We start from the raw sequence: 12,480 nt of genomic DNA, 5'->3' as shown, positions 1-12,480 counted from the left end.
TCATCCATGCTTATAAAGCTATGAGGAAGGATATACTCTTCATAGAAAGCCACAACATTGAATCCCTGGTCGTATACACTACCAGACTCAGACGAAGGAACTTTATGTTTTTTAGGACCCAACTCGGTAAAAGGAGGCACATGAGGGATAGTTTGAGAAATGGACTCGTTATTAGGAGGAGGTTTGGGAGGAATAGGAATGACTTTACTGACTGGGAAGAGCTCGTGTCCAACTTCAAAGGAGAAGAAGTGTCACTTGACTTTCCTGCCTTCTTCAATTGGATAACCTGAGCAGCAGTATTTTTCTTGACTTGGCGCATTCTCTGCATAGCAACCAACCCATTGGTCATCCTTTCTATAAAAAACAAAACAAGGAAACAGACTACGGTTATTACAAAGATAGCAAATGCAAGAAGTAGTATCTACAAGAATACAAAGACTAACTACCTAGCTCGGTACGAACATAGTTTAGCTTTCCTAGCAAAAATATCTTGGTGTCAAGGTTGGGAGCTCGGTCCCAACACTCTTGAATTAAGGCCACTACACATTCTTCTACTTCATCTAAATCCTCAAAATTGTATTTTACAATATGGGGGACTTCTTCCCAATACAAACTAAAACAGACTCGTCTCTCTCATTAAAGAAAAAAGGTCGGACACCATTCATGGGTCAGACCTTGAAAAAATAATTTTTAAAGTCATGAAATGAGTCATCAAAGATAGAAAAGATAGCAACGACTCGAAAGAAAATCTAAGGTTTTTCCTTGGAGTTAAATGGTTTTGTGAGTTGGAATGGTAGAAGAAGACCTTAGAAGACAAAGGAAGGTAAAGCTCTTGACTAACTAGTTGGTAAACTTTCATAAAATCCCAGGTGTTAAGATGAAGTTGGGGAAATGAAAACTCCACAAATATGCAAGATTTCATATTCAACATTGGAAAAATAAATACCCACCCCAGCTTAGTAAAGAAGCACTCGTACATAAAAATGAAATCAAGCTCCAATCTTTCAAGTCGGGAAAAACAAATCCTGTCTTCAGGATCAGAAACTACTAGTTTATATTTTCTCCCATCCTCTCAATCTCTACAAAGTCTATGTTGCCTACAAAAGGTTTCTATGTATTCATTAACAACTACCAGAATAGCGAAAAGAACAATAACATCTACCCAGTCTAAGTTGGACGAAACCTTAGTAGACATGCTAAGAATTACAGAAAGAGATATAGAAGGTTATACCTACAAAATAAAAGAAAGTAGTCACTACAAAAACTCATAAGCTACAAATTAGGAACAACACGACACATAAAAGAGGTCGAACCATCCTCAAGAATGGGACCTTCATCATGTTTGGCTAAGAATACGAAATGGCACTATTACTCAAAATGAAAATGGCACTATTTAGGGCAAGGTAAAACTCCCAAAATTCAACAACAAATCCAAATTCCACAAATTCTTGCAAGTCTTTATAAACAGTATTGAAAGTTTATGATAACTGAAAAAGAAATTTTACAGCAAAAAACTAAAGCCATATTTTTCAGGAAAATAAATTTTTCTCAAGAACATCAAAACATCAACATAAAGTCTCATCAAGGAACATTTAACCCGCAATGATAAAAATAGGTAAAGAAAAAACTAACCTTGATGAAGAATACGAGAAAGCAAGCACAACGGTAGCACCAATGAGTAATCTCCAAACGTCTTAGACAACACGAAATAGAAATTTGAACCAGAACTGAACTCCAACATACAGAAGTCTTGGAAAGAAATTAATAGAAGCAAACAACAAGACGGGTTTTGAGAGAAATGACACAAATTTTAAGAAGTTGAATCAAAAAGAAGAAAGAGAAAGTGATTATGTTTATATATGGTCACTAGGGACAAAACGATATATTTATCTCTCATTTAATGGCAGATACGATTATCAAGGTAACTAAAAAAATGTGTGAATGGTACAGAGAGACATGGCATTCAAGATTCAAAAATAAGTCAAGTACCCAACCTAACTCCAAAAAAGGCAGTAGACCCAACGTGGTGGAATGAAAGTCATGAGGAGATCAAGACCGACTTGTAAATATTTGATCCCGAACTAATAAAGCTCGACCTAAAGTAGAGGCACTGATCATACTCTGCCCACTAATTAGCCAGGCCTAAAATGAATAAAGCTCAATCTACAGGTATTATCCACACCAACATCTACCCGATCTCACAGAGGTCGGACACAGTAACTTGAGCTCAATCCTACCTATCTAAATAAGTAACTGACTCCTACTATCTCTCCTATTTATATAGAAAGGAGATCTCAACAACCTCCTTACAAAAATAGAGTAACCAACCCACCATCAAATGTGGATTATTCAAAAGGTAGTTATTGGCTCTACATCTATACTTATAAATACTCTAACACCTTCATGTATTCTTCGAATCCAATCTACTAAAAAAACCTACTTAAACCCATGCTAACTTAAGCATAGGAGTCCCTTGCAGGTACCATCCCCACCTCTGTTCACGAACAACCCGGACATATTCATCCTCGTTGGAGAAGATGCCGATCAAATCAACCAAAGGCATTTGGACCTCACGTTCAAGCCCAAGCAGCCCAATTTTAGGTAACCCTCGAAACACCAATCATTGTTCATTTATTTAATATCTATAATAATGTATCAAATATTACTAATTAGTTTATATTTATTATATTATATAATAAACAATTATTGAAAAAATGCTAATATAATGAATATCTCAATAACAAAAAAATAATTTAAAAAATAGCGCATCATTGTTTTAAGACAAATAGGTCCCTAACAAATATAGATCCCAGACCTTTTGATGTTAAAATGACGTCATTATATTTAAATGAAGAGGAATAAATAGACTCATGAATAATTTGAGTTTAGGGACAAATCAAACCTTATGCTTTTCTAACCACACTATACTTAATAGCCACCTCACTAGCTTGACATGTTAAATTAACAACTTCTATTAGTGCTTGATGGTAAAACTCACGAAAGAGCCTCATTGTCTCACAGCGATCAGGAACAGGAGACAAAGTAACTATTTTTTTTTATCAGGGGTAGGGTTGTCCTTTGTTAAAGAAGATAGCAAACAAATTGGTAGATCACTCTTTCTTTTGAGTTTATATGAATTTTACATAAAAAATTTTTAATATTTGTCTTATATTTTTTTCATAACAAGTGTCAAATTTAAAACTTTTTAATATTCATTATATATTATTAATTTCATAACCAAAATATGACACAAACACTCTCTTATTACAATTAAATTAATTTTTTTTAAAATCAAAATGGTCTCTCTTTTCTATCTTCCTTTTCTATTTAATTATCTCTTTTCCTCTTCCACTCACTCTATCTATCTTGTACATTATTATTTTTGTTATTCATTATATAATAATAATTTTACTCTTAAAATATACCACACAATATCATCTTATTACAAATTTGCAGTTGAATTGAAATCTATTCCTCCAAAATCAATGATATATTTCCTTTTTCCTCATATATTATTATTATTATTATAAANTGTCATATAGCACTCTATCTTATTGTAATTAATTTTTTTTTAAATTAAAAACTTTTTTCTTTATTCTCTACTTATTCTGTCTCTCTTGACTTTTTAATCAATATATGTCACAATTTATTCGGATGTGTAAAATCCGATTAATTAACGGCTAATTAGCCTATAAATGAGAATTTATTCTAGAAAGCCCAAAATGTGATTTTTGTGGCTAAATATGATAGAGGAGATTGAGACGAGAATTTCAGTACCAATTTTATAGAATTCGGGCCAAGATTGGACCGAACGGGCCAAACCGGGCCAACCGGACCCAAAGTGGGCCCTTGGCCCAACATAACTAAACTAAAACCCTAGTTTTCAGCACTCTCTCTCCTCACAACACTCAATTCACGCAGAAATTAGAGAGAAGGGGGGAGAAGAACACTCTCTATCTCAAACTTCTATCTCTCACTTGATCTTCAAACCACCATAACTTTTGATCTAGAGTTCCGATTGCCGCACCGTTTGCGGCCACGCGTTCACCGTGGAGAGCTCTACAAAACCCATACAATTAATCTTGAGGTAAGTCACGTTTTGCTCTTCGAATTTCTAGCCTTGATTTCGAGTTTTATGAGCAAAAATGTTGAGATTTTGGGCTCTTTGGTGTTATAGGACCCAACTCTCTTGAAGGAGAAGGTTAATCTTGTCTCCTTGGACCTTGGGTGTGGTAATATCCTCAACCCTAGTGTATTTTGTGGTTCTATGATGTTTGAGTTTTGAGATGTTGTGTATGGGTATGATGGTTGTGGCTTAGGTTCTGTATATGTGGATGTTGAAGCTTGATTGGTGATATTGAAAAGCTTGAAAAGGGCTTTGATGGTGAAAAATCTGTTCTTGGAGGTGTTGAGGCCTTGAGAGCTTGTGGATAAGTGATTTGGAAGTGCTCCAGTTGAGCTTGGGAAATCGACTAAGGTATGGTTTCAGTTTCCCATATCTAATATGTAATATGGTAGGAAATACTTAGGCTAGAGGCCCTAAGATAGACATTGAATTGTTGATGTTGTTGAATTGTTGATATATATGATGTGGTCATATATGTGATGATGATTAATGATGCCTTAATGGTATGATGTATGAGAAATATGCATGTTGTGATATATGCTTGATGATTGGTTATGGTTGAATTGTGGGTTGAACCATATTGATGGTGAGTATGATATTGATTGTGTACAATGATGATTTAGTGGAATTGATGTTGTTGAGAATTGGCATGAGGAAGAGTATATGATATGTCAATATATTTGAGTTTGAGCCACTTGGGTAAAGTGGGTTAAAATGATGAGATAGTGATTTTGATAAATTGTGGTAAAGTGTCAATGTGTGAGTTGAGGAGGCTTCATGTTGAAATTGATATATTTTGATTGATTTCAAAGAAAAGGGATGAAAATGGCATGTTTTGATTGATTTTGAAAAGAGTTGAATATGGCTTGTTTTGAAAATGGCATGTTGTGGTTTTGTATGAAAAACATGGTTTTTGGGCATACTTTGATAGGACATAACTTGGACTACAGATTTCTTTTTTGTACCAAATCTGTTTAGAAATAAAATTGGATCTGGGATGTCCCTGCCGTTCGAAGAACGGGTGAAAAACGATTTAAAATGAGGAAGTTATGTCCGTCGGAAGATTGGGGGTTGAAACTGTGAATTCTGCAGCTTTTAACTTAGAAAAATTTTTAGTAGAATGACCCCCCGCGCGTAGGCGCACTTGGCGCGTACGCGCCGTTCTTCTCGAAAGCGCCATCCACGCGTGCGCGTGATGTGCGCGGGCGCGCCGATGTGCTGCACCCAATGCCCAGCCATTTTCCAGAGAGTTATGCCAGAACTGTGCCAGTTTTGTGCCTGGGGCACGAGAGTACCCACGCGTACGCGTGGTTGACGCGTGCGCGTCGTTTGGCTAGTTTTCAATCCACGTGTTAGCGTGCATGACGCTTACGTGTCGATGAGTTTTCGAGGCCATCCATACGTGCGCGTGGAGTGCGCGTACGCGTGGACCTGTTTTCATCCCAAAGTTGATTTTTGAGTTTTAAAAGCCAAATTTCATACTTCTAAGCCTCCGATCTCACCACTTATGTCTTAAATCATTATGATATGTCTAGCTATGAGAAGAAGGGCTAGTGAATATGACAACTTGCGAGTGAATCAAGGGAAAAATGGATGATCAATGAGGATCAAGCATGAATATGTGAGATGCGGAGGATGGTGGTGGAAGTGCTTGTTATGTCATGGGCCGAAAGGCTGTAATTGTTGATGAAATGGCTGGTTATGGATTTAACCGTGAGCCGGATGGCTGGATTATTGCCGTGTTACGGCGGGGCCATGATTATGGCTATGTATAAACGCATATATATGCTGTTGAATGAATTGTGAAAGTTGCACTTCCATTATCGGAGATGAGAGTTTCCCTGGGAGAAAGCAGTGGCTAGCCACCACGTGCTCCAGGTCGAGACTTGAAGCTCTTTTGACCCTATGTTATCAGGGTGGCCAGGCACTGTGAAATTCCCGGACGAGCTCACCCCCAAAAATATTCACCAGTAATGGTGATGGATAAATATTCACCAGTGATGGTGATGGATAAATATTCACCAGTGAGGGTGATGGATATGGATCATGATTTAGGGGTGGGCAAAAAAATCCAAAATTTGGATTTTAAACCAAATCCAAACCAAACAATTTAAAAAAAACCAGTTTTAAACCAAAAAAAATCCAAACCAAACCAAATTTATTTTATAATTTGGTTTTAAATCCAATCCATCTAAATGGTTTTAAATCCAGATCCAGATCCAGATCCAGATTAAAATCCAAATCTCAAAAAAACCCTAATTCTTCATTTCTGATTTGGTGAACCAGTTTTAGCTCGCACGAAATCACAAATCCTTTTCTCCTTCGCCCCGCAGCCGGCACCGCCGCACCGGAGCAGGCAACTGGCACTGCAGTTTCGTAGCTGCCACCACCACCACAAGCGCGTCGCGCCACTGCTCTGTTCCGCCATCCGCGGTTACGCCGTTCGCCTTTTCTCGCCGTGACCCAGCTCTGTTCTTCTCTGTTCTCTGGGTACCCTCAAGGCGCCGTCCGCCTTTTCTCGCCATGACTCAGCTCTGTTCTCCGTTCTCTGGGTACCCTCAAGGCGCCGTCCACCTTTTCTCGCCGTGACCCAGCTCTGTTCTTCTCCGTTCTCTGGGTACCCTCAAGGTTAGATAGGTTTACCAAAGGTTTGATTCCATGTTCTTTTCTGTTCTGTTCCATTCCATCAATTTGAAAAACTGAACAAAGTTTGATTGCTTATGCTGTTATGCATATCAAGTATTTGTGTTAATGCCATTTTTATTTTGGGGTTTTTTTTTACAGCAAGGTTGTGTGGTTGTCCTTTGATCAAGTGTTGACGGTGATTTCTCAGAAGAACCATTCGCAGAGGCTCACCAAGCACCAGGTATTTGCCTTGCGTTTTGTTTAAATTTTTTAATTAGCTTTGAATTTTGTTCCTGTTCATTCATCATGCTACTCTGTTGTTGATACATTGCACCAGGTTTCTCCAACTTTAACTATGGTTCATTCACTTTATACACATGCTAGAAAACCACATGATTTTACCCTCTTATTCAACTTTAATTATTCAGCTCAACTAACATTGGATTCTATTTGTACTCTATCAGAACTTCAATCTTTTGTTTTTCTCTGTCTTGATGGGTTCAATTAAAGCTCAAAATTACATAATTTGTCTGCATATTACGTATAAAAAAGATTGTTCCCATTGCATTGATCCCAAACGTGCAATAACTAACTGAAATGAAACTGTTGGTGAAATCAAATCTCTAATTAAGCTAAGTTTGCTTTGTTATTACGTTCCATCAACTTTGAAGATAGAACTTCTTCTCTGCAATAATTAACATGGAGTTTCAGTCTCCTCCAATTCCAAAGCTCTACCTTCTTTTATGCTTATATTTCATCCTCTTACTTTCTTCTTTTCACGCTCATGCTAGTGGTTACAACTTCAGATTCTGTGGTATATATATTTCGCATCTTAGCTAGTCTTGCATAATATTAGTATTTAGCAAATGTTGAATTTGTTAGATGTTATTATTAGAATAAGATTTGAACTCTCTCTTACTCTACTCCATGTATTATTTGATATATTAGTTAACAGGGGAATTTGTGGTAGTTATGAGTATGGTGATTATGGTAGTTATGAAAATTTAATAATACTTGAAAAATATAGTTAAAATTAAAGTTATATTTTTTTATTATTTGACAATATTTTTTAATTTGATCATTCTTTATTTCTTCAAATTTGAGGTACAAGACAGTGATTTAGTGATGTGTTGGCTGTTTTGAGGTACAGGACAGTGATTTAGTGAATTTTGTTGATATGAAACAACTCAAAATGCTAATGTTTCTTTTTCCATTTTATTCTATAATTTTCTTTCTTTTGATTGGATTTCTAGATCTGAGATTTGAAATTCTGTTTGCTCTGTAGATTCTGTTGAGTCTTCTTGTTGTTGCTGTGGCTGAACATGAAAATCAAAAGTGGTTGTTGTTGAGCAGTTTGTTGTTGAAGTTCCTGATGAACCTGAACCTTGATTTGCAAATTGTTTTTCATAAAATTTTGTCAAAGATAAAATTTACTATTTATATTTATAGTCATTGAAACTATCCTAATTGTAATTGGGCTTGACCAATATTTTTACTCGCAACACTTAACTAAATTATTTAGTTCATACAGTAATAGCTAGTATTGTAATTCATAGATATAAAATAGTAGAGTACGTAGCAGTAGCACTACTTGAGTGAAATTATATATACACGATACAATAACATCCCAGATTATATATACACGATACAGCAATAACCCAGATATATATAATAAGCCTAGCTAGAGCCTAGGTGGGTGCATGTGTATTAAGAAGTATTAAGAAGGCTCAAATTAAAGTATTTTATAGAGATAGATGGAGGTGGCATGCATAGTAGTAGTATTTGTTTTAATTTGGGGATGGGGATTGGGGAGAGTTATGAAAAACTGGATCATTTGAAAGTCCAAATATAGATTCCTCTAGTTGAATCCAATCTGTTATATTAAATGCTTTATCTTTATTCAATATTTCCTTGGTTGCATTATCATGTCTACACAGAATATCAAACATCAATATGAGATTTAACATGTAAACAAATTGGTAACTTATCAATTCAGTTTGCTCTTTAGTAGTATGTATTTCTGCTTGTTGACATTTGAGATATTTGTTTTTGCCACTTGAATTATTCATTGTTCATCAATAATGAAACCTTGTAGCATGTTGATATAATTGTTATAGTGGTGTAAATTTTACATTTTATGTATGCCTTTCAACATTATTTTATTAGGTACTTTATAGTTTTAGGATTAGCTTTTAGATATATTTTTATTAAATGCAATTCTGAACTTTTAAGCTGAGGTGTGGAATATGATAGCAAATGAAGACTTAAATATAGGATAGCAAATGAAGACTTAACTTGCTAGCTTCTATTTTCTTTAAACCCCTTTCTGAATGTGTAACAGAAGATGGAAGCTATTGCACTCTAAAATTAATAGGTTAAAAAAAGGGGATGGCTGAGATTCATGAGCAGAACTAGATATAAAATAAAATGCAGGAAATCAGGGACTAATTGTCTAATTTAGTTTACTAAACATATTCTGATGCTTGAGTGACTACTTTTTATAGGGATAAGGTAAAGTTAATGTTGAAGTTTTATTGGCTGCTGTTTCTTTGGATTAGTTTGCGTTAATTTTAGCATATTTGGCATCAAATTTTGAGTTACGTACACCTTGCTTTATATGCAGAGCAAGATGAATGAAAACAGTAATATTGAAGCAGCAGGGATGTCCGCTAGCACTCAACCATCTTCTCCACCGTCAAGTGTTCGTAAGAATCGGTCAGCTGTCTGGGATCATTTTGATGTAGAGAATGCTATCGAGAAGAAGGCTAAATGCAAATATTGTGGTAGCTTAATACAATATGGGAATGGAACTAGCTCAATGGGTGGTCATTTGAGAAGATGCAAGCAAAATCCTAATAATGATTCGAACAAAAGAAGAAAAACGACGACCACACCGACTATAGATGAGCGTGGTGTTTTAAATTCACCCAGTGCTTCCAAATTTGACCAAGAGGAGGCTCGAAGGGCACTTGTGGAAATGTTTATTGGGGAAGAGCTACCATTTCGCTTCGTTGAAAGCCCGAAATTCCGAAAATTTGTGCATGCTCTACAAGCAAGATTCAAAGTTCCTTCACGGACTACATTAGCACGTGACATTGGAGCTCTTTATGCTGAAGAGAAGATGAAGTTGCAAGATTTTCTTTCGACAAATTGTGGTAGAGTATGTCTAACCACTGACACTTGGACTTCAATTCAAAATTTTACTTATATGAGTTTGACAGCACACTTTGTTGATTTGGATTGGAAATTACATAAAAAAATACTTAATTTTTGTCAAGTGACAAGTCATTCAGGAGAGGTTATAGGAGCAACAATTGAATCTTGTTTAAATAATTGGAATTTGAATCGGGTCTTTAGTGTGACAGTTGATAATGCCTCATCTAACGATGTTGCAATTAAATATCTGAAGCAGCGATTGAATTCTTGGAATAGCATTATTTTGAATGGTGAATTTATTCATATGAGGTGTTGTGCACATATTATAAACTAATTGTAAAAGAGGGGTTGAAAGAGATTGATGAATCAGTCTTGAGGATTCGTAGTGCAATAAAGTATGTTAGATCTTCTCCATCTAGAGCTAGTAGGTTTCAAAAGTGTGTTGAACTAGAAAAAATCCAATATAAAGGCTTGCCTTGCATGGATGTTGAGACTAGGTGGAACTCTACTTATCAAATGTTAGAGGTAGCTTTGAAGCATCGCAAAGCATTTGAGTTGCTTGCTTTGAAAGATAATACCTATATAGGAGAGATGAATGGAGGAAAAGGGAAAGGTGTTCCTTCTGATTCAGACTGGGAGTATGCTGAGTCCATTGTACCATTTTTGCGAGTGTTCAGTGATGCCATTATACGTGTTTCTGGTACCTTATATGTTACCAGTGATATGTATATGAAGGAAGTATTTTCAATTGGACGATTTATTCGTCATTCTTGTGATTCTGTTGATTTTAGTACTATGTCAATGGCAGAAAGGATGAGGGTTAAGTATGAGAAGTATTGGGGCAATCCTGATTCGGTGAATATGTTGTTATTGATTGCTATCGTACTTAATCCAATGCAAAAGATTGAGTATGTCAATTATTTCTTGGATTACTTCTTTGGAGAAGAAAAAGGAGGCGAATTGAAGTCAAAGTTGTCCAAGTGCATAAAGTTACTTTATCAGCAATACCAAAGTTCTGAGGAAGCAAGTGAAGCTGATACGCAAGATGTTCAAGCCAACAACATTAATACCGATCTTCATGGCATGGGCTTTTTTCTGCAAGCAACCGGTCGCAGAACAAATACAAGATCTGAACTTGATAGATATTTACAAGAAGAATGTGAGCCATACTCCCATAAGTTCGATATACTAAACTGGTGGAAGGTCAACTCAACCCGATTTCCAATTCTTGGAAATATGGCTCGTGAGGTATTGGCTATACCTGTTTCTACGGTAGCTTCGGAGTCAGCATTTAGTACTGGAGGAAGAGTCCTTGATCCATACCGCAGTTCTTTAACACCTAGAATGGTAGAAGCCTTAGTCTGCACAGGAGATTGGCTTAAGGAAGATCTTTTCTCTGCTTTAGATGATGATGGTGAAGTTCTTCAACAAGTTGATCAAGGTATAAAATTTGTTTCTTATTTTTTCTCATTTTATTTTATTTTTGTTTTTGTTATCTTTCTATTTTAGAATTTAGGTATTAGTTACCAATTAAAAGTTGTTGAATATAGACTTGATAATTAATTTGATTTCCTTTGTAGATATATTTTCCTCTAATGATGGTGCTTGTTCTATGGCGGCATCAATTGATAATCTTGATGATGACTAGGTATGCTTAATATTCTCATTTGGTTTAATACTTTCATTCAAAGATTTATTTTAAAAAATGACAAAGGTATATTTTGTTATTTGCAGATATATTTTTCTCAAAGGTTGTGGTTGTTTGATGATTTTGTTGGCAACTTGGCATCTTTGATATTTTGTTAGAGAGATATTTTGGTGGTATTCTTTTGATGTCTTGAGAATGATTAAATTTTATATAGATTAGCTATTGTCGTTAGATTTATAAAGAACCAAATTCTAGTTGTAAGAACCTATACTACTTTTTAAAAACATTATGGTTTAAAAATTGAATTTCTAAAAACTGATTTTAAAAGTGGATTTTTTGTAAAAATATCTGGTTTAAAAATTGAATTTTTAAAAACTAGTTTTAAAATTGGATTTTTGGTTGAAGAAACTGGTTTTAAAACTGGATTTTCAAAAACTGGTTTTAAAACTGGATTTTATAAAAAAAAAACCGGATTTTAAATTTGGATTTTAAAAAAATCGGATTTAAAACCGGTTTGCAAGTAAAACCGGATTTAAAACCAGTTTAAAAAAAACCGAATTTAAAACCGATTTACAAATAAAACCAGATTTAAAACCGATTTGTAAATAAAACCGGTTTTAAAATTTAAAACCAGTTTAGAACCGGTTTTTGTTTTTCCAAACTGGTTTAAAACCGGTTTTGCTCTTCAATCCAGTTCTGGTTTGGTTTTCTAAACCATAAAACTGGTTCTGAAGTGGATTCAGTTTGGATTTTTAAAAATCCAGACCATGCCCACCCCTACATGATTATGATCAAGTTTACTTTGAGTATGACTCAAGTTGGGGAGACACGACAGAGGGACAGTCCAATAGTTAACTGCCAGGACTTGTCGGGTTGGCTCTATAACCGACAGATGATATCATCAGCCACTAGGGACAGGCATTCA

General features: G+C 35.4%; 1 protein-coding gene across 1 annotated transcript; it reads left to right on the top strand.

Moving 5' to 3' along the window:
- Nucleotides 1–6,674: 6,674 nt before the first annotated feature.
- Nucleotides 6,675–11,555, top strand: LOC107489338 (zinc finger BED domain-containing protein RICESLEEPER 2). The gene is made up of 5 exons (XM_052261716.1): nt 6,675–6,754; nt 6,911–6,992; nt 9,375–10,197; nt 10,251–11,348; nt 11,488–11,555. The coding sequence occupies exons 3-5, from the start codon at nt 9,381–9,383 to the stop codon at nt 11,553–11,555; spliced, it is 1,983 nt and encodes a 660-aa protein (XP_052117676.1). The 5' UTR covers nt 6,675–6,754; nt 6,911–6,992; nt 9,375–9,380.
- The last annotated feature ends 925 nt before the right edge of the window (nt 11,556–12,480 follow it).

Source organism: Arachis duranensis, chromosome 5 (genome assembly GCF_000817695.3).
Source record: "Arachis duranensis cultivar V14167 chromosome 5, aradu.V14167.gnm2.J7QH, whole genome shotgun sequence".
Lineage (NCBI taxonomy): Eukaryota > Viridiplantae > Streptophyta > Magnoliopsida > Fabales > Fabaceae > Arachis > Arachis duranensis.
This window is presented reverse-complemented; position numbering and strand designations above follow the sequence as displayed.